General features: G+C 44.6%; 1 protein-coding gene across 4 annotated transcripts in view; it reads left to right on the top strand.

The window, feature by feature from the left end:
• LOC118364862 (EVI5-like protein) overlaps positions 1–16688 on the top strand; it is a 38840-nt gene that overhangs the window by 2847 nt on the left and 19305 nt on the right. For 2 of the 4 annotated variants that reach the window (XM_052490402.1, XM_052490404.1), the window contains exons 2-6: positions 11290–11657; positions 13929–14118; positions 15025–15249; positions 15717–15791; positions 15991–16116. In XM_052490402.1, the coding sequence (XP_052346362.1) occupies positions 11422–11657; positions 13929–14118; positions 15025–15249; positions 15717–15791; positions 15991–16116 (852 nt within the window). In that variant the 5' untranslated portion in view covers positions 11290–11421. The other 2 variants (XM_052490403.1, XM_052490405.1) reach the window with 2 other exon arrangements.

Below are 16688 nucleotides of genomic sequence, written 5' to 3' on the forward strand. Positions count from 1 at the left end.
CTAAGATCACCATGCACAATGCCAAGCATTGGCTGGAGTGGCGTAAAGCTTGCCGCCATTGGACTCTATGGAAACGCATTCTATGGAGTGATGAATCACGCTTCACCAGATGGCAGTCCGACGGACCAATCTGGGTTTGGCGGATGCCAGGAGTACGCTACCTGCCACAATGCATAGTGCCAGCTCATGTTTGGAGGAGGAATAACGAATTGCCTGGGGCTGTTTTTCATGGTTCAGGATAGGCCCTTAAATTCCAGTGAAGGGAAACCATAACGCTACAGCATACAATGACATTCTATACGATGCCCTTTCCTGTTTTAGCATGACAATGCCTCCGTGCACAAAGGGAGTTCCAAACATAAATGGTTTGCCGAGGTTGGTGTGGAATAACTTGACTGGCCTGCACAGAGCCCTGACCTTAACGCCATTGAACAGCTTTGGAATTAATTGGAACATCGACTGCAAGCCAGGCTTAATCGCCCAGCATCATTGCCCAACTTCACTAATGCTTTTGTGGCTGAATGGAAGCAAGTCCCCGCAGCAATGTTCCAACATCTAGTGGAAAGCCTTCCCAGAAGAGTGGAGGCTGTTATAGCACCAAAAGGGGGACAAACTCTATAATAATGCCCATGATTTGTAATGAGATGTTTGACAAGCTTTCGTTCATGAAATGTATTATAAGAACACAACACAAGCCATGGCAAAATGTGTAGAATTGCAGGAAACTAGCTTAATTAAACTGTAAAATGCTTCCTTTTCCCCATGGCAAAATGTCTAGAATTGCGAATAGCAGACAATTGTTTTAAAACGGCAACATTTTGTTTCTGCTGCCATGGGAGGGCCTCTAAAAATGTTGGTCGGAGAAGGTGCTGTTGGCCACGCCCCTGTTGGCCACGCCCCCACATCTATTTCTCCACCTAGTCAGGTGAACAGGGCCTTGCCCTTTATTATGATAATCAAGCCCGAGCAACCATTTCACCAGAGCTGTTGTCTTGGTTACACTTGTTTTCTAGGATCACTGGTGTCTGGTAATGTACAGGAATGATTCACCTCAGTTCACTCTCTCTGGGATTATAATTAACGTCAACTCTCTACTGGCCCATTCCAGTGTGTGTGGCAAACTATTCAGACCTGTTCTGTAACTCCAGAGGGAGGTTTCATGTGGTGTTAATATAGAGCTGAATGAACACACAATCAACTGGTGACACAATGTACTGAGGCTATTGTACCAAAGTGGCACAGGTGTAATAGTAATAGGTGAGATGGTTTCTTTTTGACGCCACACTACCTATACTGGTCCCAGATATGTTTCCATCAGTGCTCCAGAAAAGGGGATCTGGTTGGTTCGTCTACTTTGGGAAAGTGAGGCTTAAACCAATCCCATGGACATACCGTGTATCGTTTGTGTTTATTTTCTGTTAATGCCTAGGCAAATGCAAGGGCATCCGGGGTTATGTTGGTGTACAGTGTTAAATCTGTTTGTAATCCATTTGAGATTAACGCAGCATTGCTGGTGATCCTTTTAATCTGTATCTTATTGAATCACAGACCTGATCAGGGTCAGATCGGCCTAGCCCCCCTCTGACAATACACTCACTACCATTGCAGAATAAATGATTAGTCACATCGCATTGCTTTGCAATTCCTTTGGAGGGAGGATGGTGGAAGTGTGTATTTTAAAGCCATGTTCCCCTTGGTATTCATGGAAACGTGATTATCAGGAGGGCGCTTATTACTACACTAGGAATTCAGGAAGCAATTCTTCTTCTAAATGTGGTTGCGTTTAGGGAACTTAGGTAGTCTGAGGGAGCTTCACCGGATGACATGATATTAGCTAATTAGCTCAAATGTGACTGGTCTTCATTCAAGCTTATCATCAAAGTAACTTATTCATTAGATTCATCTTGATTCTAGATAACATCTGCTGTACAGGGCCATGGACCGATATAATGAATGTATATAAACTCAGCAAAAAAGGAAACGTCCCTTTTCAGGACCCTGTCTTTCAAAAATAATTTGTAAAAATCCAAATAACTTCACAGATCTTCATTGTAAAGGGTTTAAACACTGTTTCCCATGATTGTTCAGGGAACCATAAACAATTAATGAACTGGAAAGGTCATTAAGACACTAACAGTTTACAGACAGTAGTCAATTAAGGTTACTTTTATGAAAACTTAGGACACTAAAGAGGCCTGTCTACTGACTCTGAAAAACACCAAAAGAAAGGTGCCCAGGGTCCCTGCTCATCTGCGTGAACATGCCTTATGCATGCTGCAAGGAGGCATGAGGACTGCAGAGGATCGGTACATCCAAATGTAACGGATGTGAAACGGCTAGCTTTGTCAGCGGTGTGCGCTAAGTAGCGTTTCAATCGGTTACGTCACTTGCTCTGAGACCTTGAAGTAGTAGTTCCCCTTGCTCTGCAAGGGTCGCGGCTTTTGTGGAGCGATGGGTAACAATGCTTCGAGGGTGACTGTTGTCGTTGTGTGCAGAAGGTCCCTGGTTCGCGCCCGGGTATGGGCGAGGGGACGGTTTAAATTTATACTGTTACATTGATGCTGTTGACCCGGATTACTGGTTGCTGCGGAGGAAGGTCAAAAGGGGGGGTGAGTGTAACGGATGTGAAACGGCTAGCTTAGTTAGCGGTGTGCGCTAAGTAGCGTTTCAATCGGTTACGTCACTTGCTCTGAGACCTTGAAGTAGTAGTTCCCCTTGCTCTGCAAGGGCCGCAGCTTTTGTGGAGCGATGGGTAACGATGCTTCGTGGGTGACTGTTGTTGATGTGTGCAGAAGGTCCCTGGTTCGCGCGAGGGGACGGACGTAAAATTATACTGTTACACAAACAGCACACCTGCGGGCCAGGTACAGGATGGCAACAACAACTGCCCGAGTTACACCAGAAACGCATAATCCCTACATCAGTCCTCAGACTGTCCGTAATAGGCAGAGAGGGGCTGGATTGAGGGCTTGTAGGTCTGTTGTAAGGCAGGTCCTCCCCAGACATCACCGGCCACAACGTCGCCTATGGGCACAAACCCACTGTCGCTGGACCAGACAGGACTGGCAAAAAGTAATCTTCACTGATGAGTCACGATTTTGTCTCACCAGGGGTGATGGTTGGATTCATGTTTATCGTCGAAGGAATGAGTGTTACACCGAGGCCTTGTACTCTGTACTCGGGATTGATTTGGAGGTGGAGGGTCCGTCATGGTCTGGGGCGGTGTGTCACAGCATCATCGCACTGAGTTTGTTGTCATTGCAGGTAATCTCAACGCTGTGCGTTAAAGGGAAGACTGCCTCCTCCCTCATGTGGTACCCTTCCTGCAGGCTCATTGTGACATGACCCTCCAGCATGACAATGCCACCAGCCATACTGCTCGTTCTGTGAGTGATTTCCTGCAAGACAGGAATGTCAGTGTTCTGCCATGGCCAGCGAAGAGCCCGGATCTCAATCCCATTGAGCACGTCTGGGACCTGTTGGATCGGAGGGTGAGGGCTAATGCAATTACCCCCCAGAAATTTCCAGGAACTTGCAGGTGCCTTGGTTGAAGAGTGGGTTAACATCTCACAGCAAGAATTGGCAAATCTGGTGGCCACACCAGATACTGACTGTTACTTTTGATTTTGACCCCTCCCCCCTCTGTTCAGGGACACATTATTCAACTTCTGTCAGTCACATGTCTGTGGAACTTGTTCAGTTGATGTCTGTTGTTGAATCTTATGTTCATACAAATATTTACACATGTTATGTTTGCTGAAAATAAATGCAGTTGACAGTGAGTTTTTTTTGCTGAGTTTATAATTATAAATTATTATAATTATAATTATAAAGATGTTGGATGACTAGGGGAGGTCAAGGCTATTACAGACCAGGGTTAATTAATACGCATCCATTACAGAAACAGTGGGAATACATCAACAACAGTGATGTCAGAAGAGCACAGGGTTCATAATACTAACCCTAGACACCAGAGCGGGAGATGAACTGGGCACTACGAAGTGGACTACTTTTGACCAGGGCCCATTCCCAAGTAGCGCACTATATAGAGCATAGGGTGCCATTTTGGATGCTTCCACAGTCGCATGCACTTTGATGTTGTGGCGTGGAGGAACAAGCCACGTGTCAGCGGACAGACGGGCATAAAGATGTAAATGAGATATAGCAACAGCGAGGTTAGGGCAAACAGGAGGGAGGACTGGGGGAGTAGCGTGGGGGGCTGCCTGTGATGTCAAGCATGGCCTGAGGGGGAGGCACAGGACATACAAGGAGGGAGAGAGGGGAATGGAGGGGTGGATTAGGGGTTCAGGGGGAGAAATGGGGGGTAGGGAGGGCTGATAGTTCGGGGTACAATAGGTCTGTCTGTTGCAGTGGACGGTTGGCGCGAGGATAGGAAGCACTGAGGCGCACACAGAATGCGATAATTGTGCACACGGATAGCGGTTTACATACAAACTCATGCATAGGCACAACACAGTGCTCACATTGAAGATGCCCCATTCACAGCAAGGGAGAAGCTCCTGTACACATACACACACACACACAACAGGGCTCACATTGAAGCTCCCTCATGTGCTGGGTACGGCCCTTGGTCCCCCAAGGCTATCTCCGTCTCCAGTACTCTGCAGTCCCAAGTTCACCATGGTGGTGTCTTAAATTGCACCCTATTCCCTATATGGTGTAGTACTTTTAACCAGGGCCCCAAATTGGCTCTGATCAAAAGTAGTGCACTATATAGGGTGCCATTTGGGAAGCACAACATATCACCTCCAGACACACTAAATGGGAGGACTTCCGCATTCAGCTACATTCAGTGCCATTTTCTTTGTCCTACGGTTACCCTTAGAGAGAGTTAATGTACTGATAGCGAGAGCAGCAATAGTCCCGCATACTGCTGTAGTCTAGCATGACTCACAGAGTTTGGACTATAGCCTGGCTTCAATGACATTGCTGTATACCTCCTGGTGTATATCCTACTGTAGCTGGACTGGAATGATTCCTGGTGAGATGACAAATTAGGATGCCGGTAATTTAGGGGATTTGTTTGCAGAGGGAGACTAGTGTTATATTTTCATAGATTTTAAGATTATTTCTTGCATTGGTTTCTTAAAAGGTAACTATTGTGCATTTCCATCGTCACATTGAGCAGTCTTGAGGAAAATCAAAGGTTAAAAGTGCAGTATTTATGGTGTCATAAGATTAGCTTTGATTAAATTAGGCTACATATGGACAACTTTTCTCTGTTTCTATTGTTACATTGTTTTGGAGGAACTAGCTGCGTGTCATTTCGAGGGAATATCGTGACGGTTTGGGGATGCTCGTTTTGCCCGAGCTGCTGCTCTTATGATGCAATTGGTCTCGTGCTAGTTAATGGCTCTTTTGATTGGCCTCTCCCAGCGCATGAATGGTGTCCTTGTCCCTCCATCCCTCTGCAGTGTTTTCTCCCTTCAAACAATCTTTTTTTCTTCTCTGGGCAGTTTTTTCTGCTTGTCATTGTCACGCTTCAGTAGACTTATGTATCGGTGTGACTATGGCGGATATTAAAACAGCTAGGATTTCAGTGTGTGTGTGTGGTAGTCATAGAGCTGTTCAGCATTCCAATGGGGGCTAGCCCATTCCCCTCCTCTCTCACTCTTGCAGATGTGCATAAGCCCCACCTTCTGGGATTCCATTTGTCAAATGTTTGCTGAAATTACTCTCGGCTTGGGGTTAGGTCTATCTCTCCTCTCCTTCTGAATTGGGGCCACCAGCTCGGTTACCCAGTAATAGAGTTCCCATACATGATGCAGGCCAGGGCTGTGCTTCTGTCCATAGAAATATAAGCAAAGAATGGAAATGCTATGAGGGTGCAGTCAAATTGCCATGGCCTGAGGTCTTTTACCTGTTCGAATAATTATATTTCTATGAGGCTGTCAGGGATTTCTTTTTCATTCTAGTAATTATATTTCTATGGTGCTGCCTGGCTGTCACCTACAGGAGTGGAAACACCATAGAACTAGAATGAGTTTAACAGGAAACAACCCAGGCCATCGCAATTTGGCTGCACCCTCATGGGATTCTCATTCTAGTAATTCCATTTCTATGGTACAGCTTGGCTGCCACAGACAGGAGTGCAGAGAGGAACTCCAGAGCAGTGTTGCTACCTTCTTGGTTAAACAATAGCAGCGGGAACTCTGGCTCTGGTTTATCACTGACCAATGGTTCCCCCCTATTGGTTTTGTGATTAGTAGCTACATTGTGCAGTGCACAGTCTGTTCTTGGCTTTACTATAGGCCATGTTGATATACTAGAAATCTGCAGAGCTATCTTTCTCAACACATCCTTTCTAGTTTGCTAATCCAATCACCTTTAATGCACAGTCTCTTCCTGCCAATATACTACGGCTAAGGGCTGCTGTTATGCACTACATAACGCAGACGGCCAAGTTTCAGGGGCTCCTTTAGCACCTCGGACTCAGTGACTGCCTTCAGGGAGAAACTTTGTTGCAGGGGAAAAAAGAGGGAGAAGCATCGGATGAGGAAATGTTGGATGGGCAAGGAGGCATGGCTGAGTCAAACAGGAATCCTGACTAAATAAAGTGGTGATTTAAAGGACTAAGCCATGTGCTTCTTGTCAGTAACAACCACATAATCAACTTTAGGGGACATGGGAAGCTGCGAGGGGGAGGGTTTATTCTCCAGGTCTTTAACTGTTTTCCAGAACTTCTTGGGGTTAGACCCACATAGAGAGAACATCTCATTTTCTTTATGGGGGCGTATATGTTAACAATACCACTGAAAATATTAAAAAAGAAGGTCCAAGCGTCTTCGACAGAGGGGATCAAGCTGATTCTATACCATTTTACAGAGAGGCCAGTTCATGAAGGAAGGCTTGCTAATTAAAGTTTTTTTTTAGCAAGCGTCTATGACAAGTCAGGACAGGTCATGTCACTGAGCATCCATTACGAACACAGGCTATAAAACAGTGATCACTAAGGTCATTACAGAAAACACCAGACTGATACCTATCAGGATTATTTGTGAGGATAACATCAAGAAGAGTAGCCTTTTCTGGGTGTTTGGCTTCATACCTTGTGGGATTAGTAATCTGAGAAATATTTAGGGAGTCCCATTGCTTTAGGATTTAGGCAGGTGGTTTAAGCATGTCCCAGTTTAGGTCACCTATCAGGACAAATTCAGACTTAGTGTAAGGGGCCAGGAGAGAACTTAGGGCAGGTAGGGTACAGCTCGGTGCTGATCGAGGACGATAGCACCCAGCAACAGACATCAAAGAGCTATTTGAAAGTTTAATACTTACAACCAGCGAATCAAATTGTTTGGGGACAGACTTGGTGGAGACAACTGAGCACTGAAGGTGATTTTTGGTAAAGTTTGCCACTCCCCCACCTTTTGGAAGATATGTCTTGCCAAAAAAGGTTATAACCAGTAAGGTTATCAGAATTCAAAACACTCTCCTTAACCACCTCTCAGTAATGACGATCACATCACAACACACCCTACCATACCGCTGTCTCTACATTATGCCTTGAATCTATCCTACCACGGCCATAAATCTGCTCCTTTTATTCTTTGTCCCCAACGTGCAAAACGACCAGTTTTGATAGGCTTCAGCCATACCCTCATCCTACTCTGTTCCTCAGGGGATGTGGAGGTTAACCCAGGCCCTCTCACTTGTTGACTTCTGTAACGGTAAAAGCCTTGGTTTCATGCATGTTAACATCAGAAGCCTCCTCCCTAAGTTTGTTTTACTCACTGCTTTAGCACACTCCACCAACCCTGATGACCTTGCTGTGCCTGAACCCTGGCTTAGGAAGGCCACCAAAAATGCTGAGATTTCCATCCCCAACTACAACATTTTCCATCAAGATAGAACTGCCAAAGGCGGAGGAGTTGCAATCTACTGCAGAGATTGACAGAGCTATGCAGGCTTACTTTCAAGGTCTATGCCCAAACAGTTCGAGCTTCTAATTTTAAAAATGAATCTCTCCAGAAATAAGTCTCTCATTGTTGCCGCCTGTTATAGACCCCCCCCGCTCCCAGCTGTGCCCTGGACACCATATGTGAATTGATTGCCCCCCATATATCTTCAGAGTTTGTTCTGCTTGGTGACCTAAACTGGGATATGCTTAACACCCCGGCAGTCCTACAATCTAAGCTAGATGCCCTCAATCTCACAAGGTACCCACCCACCAGGTACAACCCTAAATCCATAAACATGGGCACCCTCATAGATATAATCCTGACTGACTTGGTTTTGCTCTGACATGCACGGTCAACTGTGGGACCTTATATAGACAGGTGTGTGCCTTTCCAAATCATGTCTGATCAATTTAATTTACCACAGGTAGACTCCAATCAAGTTGTAGAAACATCTCAAGGATGAACAATGGAAACAGGATGCACCTGAGCTCAATTTGAGTCTCATTGCAAAGGGTCTGAATACTTACAGTACCAGTCAGAAGTTTGGACACCAGCTCATTTGAAAGGTTTTTCTTTATTTTTACTCTTTTATACATTGTAGAATAATAGTGAAGACATCAAAACTATGAAATAACACACATAGAATCATGTAGTAACCAAAATAGTGTTAAACAAATCAAAATCAATTTTATATTTGAGATTCTTCAAAGTTGCCACCCTTTGCCTTGATGACAGCTTTGCACACTCTTGGCATTCTCTCAACCAGCTTCATGAGGTATTCACCTGGAATGCATTTCAATTAAAAGGTGTGCCTTATTAAAAGTGAATTTGTGGAATTTCTTTCTTTAAAACTTCTCTGGGATATGTGGGACGCTAGCAACAGCCAGTGAAATTGCAGGGCGCCAAATTCAAAACAACAGAAATCTCATAATTAGAATTCCTCAAACATACAAGTATTATATACCATTTTAAAGATAAACTTCTCGTTAATCCAGCAACGGTGTCTGATTTCAAAAAGGCTATACAGTAAAAGCACACCTTGTGATTATGTTACAGAAAAACATACAGCCATTTTCCAAAGAAGGAGAGGTGTCACAAAACTCAGAAATAGCGTTATAAATATTCACTTACCTTTGATCTTCATCGGAATGCACTCCCAGGAATCCCAGTTCCACAATAAATGTTTGTTTTGTTCAATAAAGTCCATCATTTATCATCCATCATTCATTTGTTCACGGGTTTAGCCCAGTAATCCAAACGCTCAATGCGCGATCACTTAGTTCAGACAAAGTCCAGAAAGTTATATTACAGTTTGTAGAAACATGTCAAACGATGTATAGAATCAATCTTTAGGATGTTTTTAACATAAATCTTCAATAATGTTTCAACCGGACAATTCCTTTGTCTTTAGAAATGAAAAGGAACGCAGCTAGCTCTCACGGTCGCGTGCCTTACTGTGCTCATGGCATTCTGCCAGACCTCTGACTCAAACAGCTCTTACTCTCTCCCCCTTCACAGTAGAAGCCTGAAACAAGGTTCTAAAGACTGCTGACATCTAGTTGAAGCCTTAGGAAGTGAATATGACCCCATAGACACTGTATATTGGATAGGCAATGACTTGAAAAACTACAAACCTCAGATCTCCCACTTCCTGGTTGGATTTCTTCTCAGGTTTTTGCCTGCCATATGAGTTCTGTTATTCTCACAGACATAATTCAAACCGTTTTAGAAACTTCTATCCAAATATGCATATTGTAGCTTTTGAGCCTGAGTAGCAGGCAGTTTACTCTGGGCACCTTATTCACCCAAGCTACTCAATACTGCCCCCCAGTCCCAAAGAAGTTAATGCGTTTGAGCCAATCAGTTGTGCTGTGACAAGGTAGGGGTGGCATACAGAATTTGGTAAAAGACCAACTCCATATTATGCCAAGAACAGCTCAAATAAGCAAAGAGAAATGACAGTCCATCATTACTTTTAAGACATGAAGGTCAGTAAATCATGAATTTCAGGAACTTTGAAAATGTCTTCAAGTGCAGTCGCAAAAAAAAAATAGTGAAGAAAAAAAACAACTTTGAATTAGTAGGTGTGTTCAAACTTTTGACTGATACTGGAAATAAGGTATTTCTGTTTTTTATTTTTAATCAATTAGCTAAAATTTCTACAAACCTATTTTCGCTTTGTCATTGTGGGTTATTGTGTGTAGAATCTTTAGAATTTGGTTGTAAAGTAACATTTGGAAAAAGTCAAGGGTTCTGAATACTTTCCGAATGCACTGTTTGTATGTATACTGAACAAAAATGTAAACGCAGCATTCATTCAAAGATTTTACTGAGTTATAGTTCATATAAGGAAATAAGTCCATTTGAAATGAATGAATTAGTCCCTAATTTATAGATTTTACATGACTGGGAATACAGATACATCTGTTGGTCAGATACCATTAAAAAAAATAAAGGTAGGGGCATGGTTCAGAAAACCAGTGTGACCACCATTTGCCTCATGTAGCGTGACACATCTCCTTTGCATAGAGTTGATCAGGCTGTTGATTGTTTCCTGTGGAACACAATGTCATACACGTTGATCCAGAGCACCCCAAACATGCTTAATGGGGGACATGTCTGGTGAGTATGCAGACCTTGGAAGAACTGGGACATTTTCAGCTTCCAGGAATTGTGTACAGATCCTTGCGACATGGGGCCGTGCATTATCATGCTGAAACATGAGGTGATGGCGGCGGATGAATGGCACAACAATGGGCCTCAGGATCTCATCACGGTATCTCTGTGCATTCATTTTGGTAGAAAAATTAACATTAGATACTCTGGCAACAGCTCTGGTGGACATTCTTGCAGTCAGCATGCCAATTTCACGCTCCCTCAATTTGAGACATCTGGCATTATGTCGTGTGACACAAAAACTCATTTTAGAGTGGCCTTTTATTGTCCCCAGCACAAGGTGCACCTGTTTAATGGTCATGCTGTTTAATCAGCTTCCTGATATGCCACACCTGTTAGGTGGATGGATTATCTTGGCAAAGGAGAAATGCTCATGAACAGGGATGTAACCACATTTGTGCCAAAAATTTGAGAGAAATAAGCTTTTTGTGCATATGGAACATTTCTGGGATCTTTTATTTCATGAAACATGGGACCAACACTTTACATGTTGCATTCATATTTTTGTTCAGTGTATGTCCTCATGCATATGTCCTCATGCATATGTCCTCATGCATATGTCCTCATGCATATGGCCTCATGCATATGGCCTCATGCATATGGCCTCATGCATATGTCCTCATGCATATGGCCTCATGCATATGTCCTCATGCATATGTCCTCGTAATTCAAATGTCCTCAAAATTCACAACAGATTTGAGGAACCCTGATCCAATTGGCTCCGGCACCACCCTACCAGGTGACCTTACAGCGGGGGAGACGGGTAAGGAGACCCAGCCACAGCCTCCCCTGTCCAACAGTGCATTGCACCGTGCCCACCTCCACCATGTCCACCCCCAGCGGCAGCCCCGAGAGAGAGTGCTCCACAGGGGGACCCAACCAGCTGGAGTGTCCCCCTTCCTCTCCCCCTGGCATGGACCATTCCATGGGCAGCCCCCTCCTCAGCCCGGACTCATCTTGCCAAGATGCCATGCTCTCGGCCCCCGCCGCCTCCCCCGCCGACTCTGAGAGCCTGAGCCCTGACGAGCTAGAGCTGCTGGCCAAGCTTGAGGAGCAGAACAGGTGAGAAAGAGATGGGAACCAGGGTTCACATGTGTTGCACAGTAGCTACAGGTAACTGCCAAAATAAAGGAAACACCAACATAAAGTGTCTTAATAGGACGCTGGGTACCACAAGTTAGAAGAGCTTCAATGCACCTTCACATAGATTCTACAAGTGTCTGAAACTCTATTGGAGGGATGCGACACCATTCTTCTGCATGACATTCCATAATTTTTTTTGTTGGTGGTGGTGGTGGAAAAGGCTGTCTCAGGCACTGCTCCAGAATCTCCCATAAGTGTTCAATTGGGTTGAGATCTGGTGACTGAGACACACACGCTTTAAACCCCCTATACTCCTTTGATCCCCCTCTTTCAAAGTCACTGATGTCTCTTCTTGCCATGGTAGCCAAACTAATGGGCAACTGGGCATTTTATACATAGACGCTAAGCATGATGGGTTTTTAATTGCTTAATTAACTCAGGAACCACACCTGTGTAGAAGCACCTGCTTTTAATATACTTTGTATGCCTCGTTCACTCAAGTGTAATTTATTTTGGCAGTTACCTGTATGTTTCCATTAACTTGTCCAGTGGTTTTGTGTTGATGTTTAGAAAGAAAGTAGATGCGACAATTACCTGCCACTTTGCGTTTTCATTGAACTGTCTCGTGTCGATTTAAAAACAGCTGGACGTAATGACATCCCATGAAAATTAACAAAAAAATTTAGCAAAAACGTGTCAAACAAAAATGAAGTGGTTGACATTTTTCCATGATCCATGTAGGCAAATTGCACATTTAATAAACTGGCGGCAGCCTGTATGCCCTCTCACCTATCTGTTTCATGTCTGAGGTAGCTCCCAAAGCCAGCATGGATAGAATGCAAGAATTGACTAATATTCTAAGAATTCTAAGATTTCTCATGTGCCACCTTATCGCCATGGTGAAACTTGCACTCCTTTAGATCTGAAATAATTGGATCTTGAACTTGCATCCAGCCAACCAGAAAAGAAAGGCTAAGCAATTCAGGCATTATTGAAAGTCACTGCAAAGGGAAAAAAAATTATATATTTGACTAATAGTTGGATTTAGAATTAAATGTGGATTCGATGTGCCGCTCGTAAGCTTATCTTAAAAATGACTTGGCCATAATCTATTACATAAACACAGTCTCCATCATCATTTATTGCAATAAAGAGAGTTCAACAAAAGAAAAATCCACCCTTATTGAACGGATAAAAATGTTGTCAATCTGTAGCACGTTTCTCATATATCTGCCGTTTCCATTACACATGTCTTTTTGCAACATTGCTTTTGTAACCTTGTTCAATGGAAACCTACTGTTAGGTTGTGAATGGTCTACGAGTGGCTGCGTTCAAGATCCCTGCGCTGTTGTGAGAATGGAATTTGCTGATATTTTGCCAGGTAAATGATGAGCCACTCATAAACAGACGGGTACAGTCCAGCGATCCAACTGTGTTACAGCACATGGCTATGAGGTTTCCAGGTCAGTATGGGGTAGCAGAGGTTAGCCTCTCCCCGCTGTGGGTAGCTCCAAAGCAGATGCACTGAGCAGATGTGTCATTGGGCTGGAGGAGCTTCTGGCCAAGGTCTCGCGGGCCGGCTAGGCTAGCTGAGAGACTCTTTGATGGCAGAGCTGGAACATGCACTGTTGCACCTTCCTCTTCTGCCTCTGTGAGCTGGACCTTTGCTGTTACTGGCACGGTATTATAACCAATGTGCAGGCACACACTCAGCCTGCGTCCCAAATGGCATCCTATTCCCTATGTAGTGCACTACTTTTGATCAGGGTCCAGGCGAGCTCGGGTCAAAAGCAGTGCACTATATAGGGGAAAAGCTGCCATTTTGGACACACCCTCATTGTCTCTACTATCAGAGTAGCTGCTTTGGCACTGATAAGTATCTCAACAATAGGCCCAGTGCCCAGTCACTATCAGAGAGGTGCTCAAGGCTCAGTAACTTGACCTAGTGGTACTAAAGTTACTGCTGGTTCTTTGTGCTCTCCAGTGTTTTACATGACATTCTCCCACATGTGATTTTCTACTACATGGAGTAGCAATTAAAAACGTTTCAAGTAACAGTCTAATTTAATGCAAAAGAGCATATAACATTAAGCCTGAAAAGCTTAACATTATGGATTAACAATAAAAAGATCAAAGCAAGTAATGGAAACAAGACTAGAGTAATGAAAGCATAAGTGGGTCTAGATTCACTCATGTGACCCATGTCTGACCTTTGACCCCTAACCCCTTGACACCTCCCCCACACCTCAGACTTCTGGAGGCGGACTCCAAGTCGATGCGCTCGATGAGCGGCTCGCGGCGGAACAGCGGCTCGTCCCTTGTGTCAAGCTCCTCTGCCTCGTCCAACCTGTCCCACCTGGAGGAGGACACCTGGATCCTGTGGGGACGCATCGTCAACGAGTGGGACGAATGGAGACGCAAGAAGGACAAGCTGCTCAAGGTGGGGGGTGGTGGATGAGTGATTGAGAGACTGACAGAGCAAAGGGAATAGAGGGGAGAAGATGGGGAGGAGAGGGGGAAAAGTGGTGTTGGAGGGCCAGTAGGGGGCACCTTTCCCTCTGGTCTAAAAAAAAATATCCCAATGCCCCAGGGCAGTGATCGGGGACATTGCCCTGTGTAGGGTTCCTTCTTTCAGATGGAACGTTAAACAGGTGTCCTGACTCTCTGTGGTCACTAAAGATCCCATGGTACTTATCGTAAGAGTAGTGGTGTTAACCCCTGTCTCCTGGCTAAGTTCCCAATCTGGCCCTCATAACATCACTGTCATCTAATCATCCCCAGTTTACAATTGGCTCATTCATCCCCCGCCTCTCCCCTGTAACTATTCCCCAGGTTGTTGCTGTAAATGAGAATGCGTTCTCAGTCAACTTACCTGGTAAAGTAAGGGTTAAATAGAGAAAGATGAGATATGACATGGGAGTGGTGGGCAGAGGAGAGATGGATGGATGGGTAACGGAGAGGGTACATCGGGGTTAGGGGGGATAAGATGGAGAGCGAGGAGAGATGACGAATAAGGCAGGGGAGAGGACTGTAGGGAAGGTGAAAGTGAGAAGAGATGGAAAGGACAGTCAGAGTCCCGGGAAGAGCAGAAAAGATGGAGGGAGAACATTGAGGGAGAGAGCAGACAGAGCTAGGGAAAAGGGTGGAAAAGGGGAGAGGGGAACAGCAGGAGAGATTAGAGAGGAGAAAATGGGAGCGAGGACAAGTGAGGACAGCACAGATGGAGGGATAAGATAAGTGAAGATTAGAGACGTATGAGATGACATAGATATTCAGTATAGGCTGGGAGGTGGAATTCTACAGTAAACTGAGAATTTGATTCGTAACTAAATCTTTTCACGTCCAGGAGCTGATCCGCAAGGGCATCCCACACCACTTCCGGGCCATCGTGTGGCAGCTGCTTGGTAACGCCACAGACATGCCAGTGAAGAACCAGTATTCTGAGCTGCTCAAGATGTCCTCGCCCTGCGAAAAGCTCATCCGCCGGGACATCGCCCGCACCTACCCCGAGCATGAGTTCTTCAAGGGCCAGGACAGCCTGGGTCAGGAGGTGCTCTTCAACGTCATGAAGGTGAGGACATTTTCACCTTGAGCATGACTTTTTTGTTTGTTTTTGTGAACGTTGTCTCTTAGGTTTACTTGGACAAACAGAATAGATTTGTTATGATTAGTCCTTTTTGGTACTATTTTGCTTTTATTGAACCTTTTCTTTAACTAGGCACTAGTGAGATGTGCAGTTGGATGAACAGTTAGAAGCAGTTACATCTGCATTGCTTGCTGTTTGGGGTTTTTAGCTGAGTTTCTGTATAAGCACTTTGTGACATCTGCTGATTGTAAAAACGGCTTTATAAATACATTTGATTGATTGAGTTAAATGTGTATGTGAACTGTAGGGGCCGGTTTCCCAGACACTGATGAAGCCTAGTCCTGGACTAAAAAGCATTGCAAATGGAGAATCTCTAAACTTAATCTGTGTCCGGGAAGTCTCCCCAATGAGTATAGGTTTGTTGATATTGATTGATGTCTGTGTGTGCGCAGGCGTATTCTCTGGTGGACCGGGAGGTGGGCTACTGCCAGGGCAGTGCCTTCATCGTGGGCCTGCTGCTCATGCAGGTAACGACTCTTCAGCAGCCCTCTAGTCTCGACATTCCCCTCTCTTGCTATCGCGCTACGTTGTGCTAAATACGGAATTATCCTGATTCTACCCGTTTTTCGTTGCTTATACAGTATGAATAAATGACCTCTGAGCTCCTGATTAGTGTGAATGCACACAGTCACACAGCCTGACCCGGTCTCTCCTGTGGCCCTCTAGATGCCAGAGGAGGAGGCGTTCTGCGTGTTTGTGCGTCTGATGCAGGAGTACCGTCTGAGGGAGCTTTTCAAACCAACTATGGCTGAACTAGGCCTCTGTATCTACCAGTTTGAATACCTGCTGCAGGTAAATCAACTTTATCCATCTCCATAAGTCACGCTGGCCAATGTAGACGGTTGAATATGTCCCAAATGGCAAATTATACCCTATAAAGTGCACTACTTTTGACAAGGGCCAATAGGTCAAAGTAGTGCCCTATGTAGGGAATGTAGTGCCATTTAGGATAATAATAATAATAATAATAATATATGCCATTTAGCAGACGCTTTTATCCAAAGCGACTTACAGTCATGTGTGCATACATTCTACGTATGGGTGGTCCCGGGGATCGAACCCACTACCCCACTACCCCACTACCCTGGCGTTACAAGCGCCATGCTCTACCAACTGAGCTACAGGACCCCAGGATGCATATAATTGTCAAATAAACTAAAACCTTAAGGGCCTTGCAGGTGTCTGGGATTGAAATGGGGGAAAAAAATACCTAAAAAATGTCTGGTTTTACTTAAGTATGTATATGGTGTACTGTAGTTGGGGAATAAGCACAGATATTGCAATTATAGAGTTGTCCACTATGGGGCAGCAAATAGATTCATGCAGCACAGATTTGTTCTAGGTTAGTCCTTACATTTTTTATA

This window comes from Oncorhynchus keta, chromosome 32 (genome assembly GCF_023373465.1).
Source record: "Oncorhynchus keta strain PuntledgeMale-10-30-2019 chromosome 32, Oket_V2, whole genome shotgun sequence".
Taxonomy (NCBI): domain Eukaryota; kingdom Metazoa; phylum Chordata; class Actinopteri; order Salmoniformes; family Salmonidae; genus Oncorhynchus; species Oncorhynchus keta.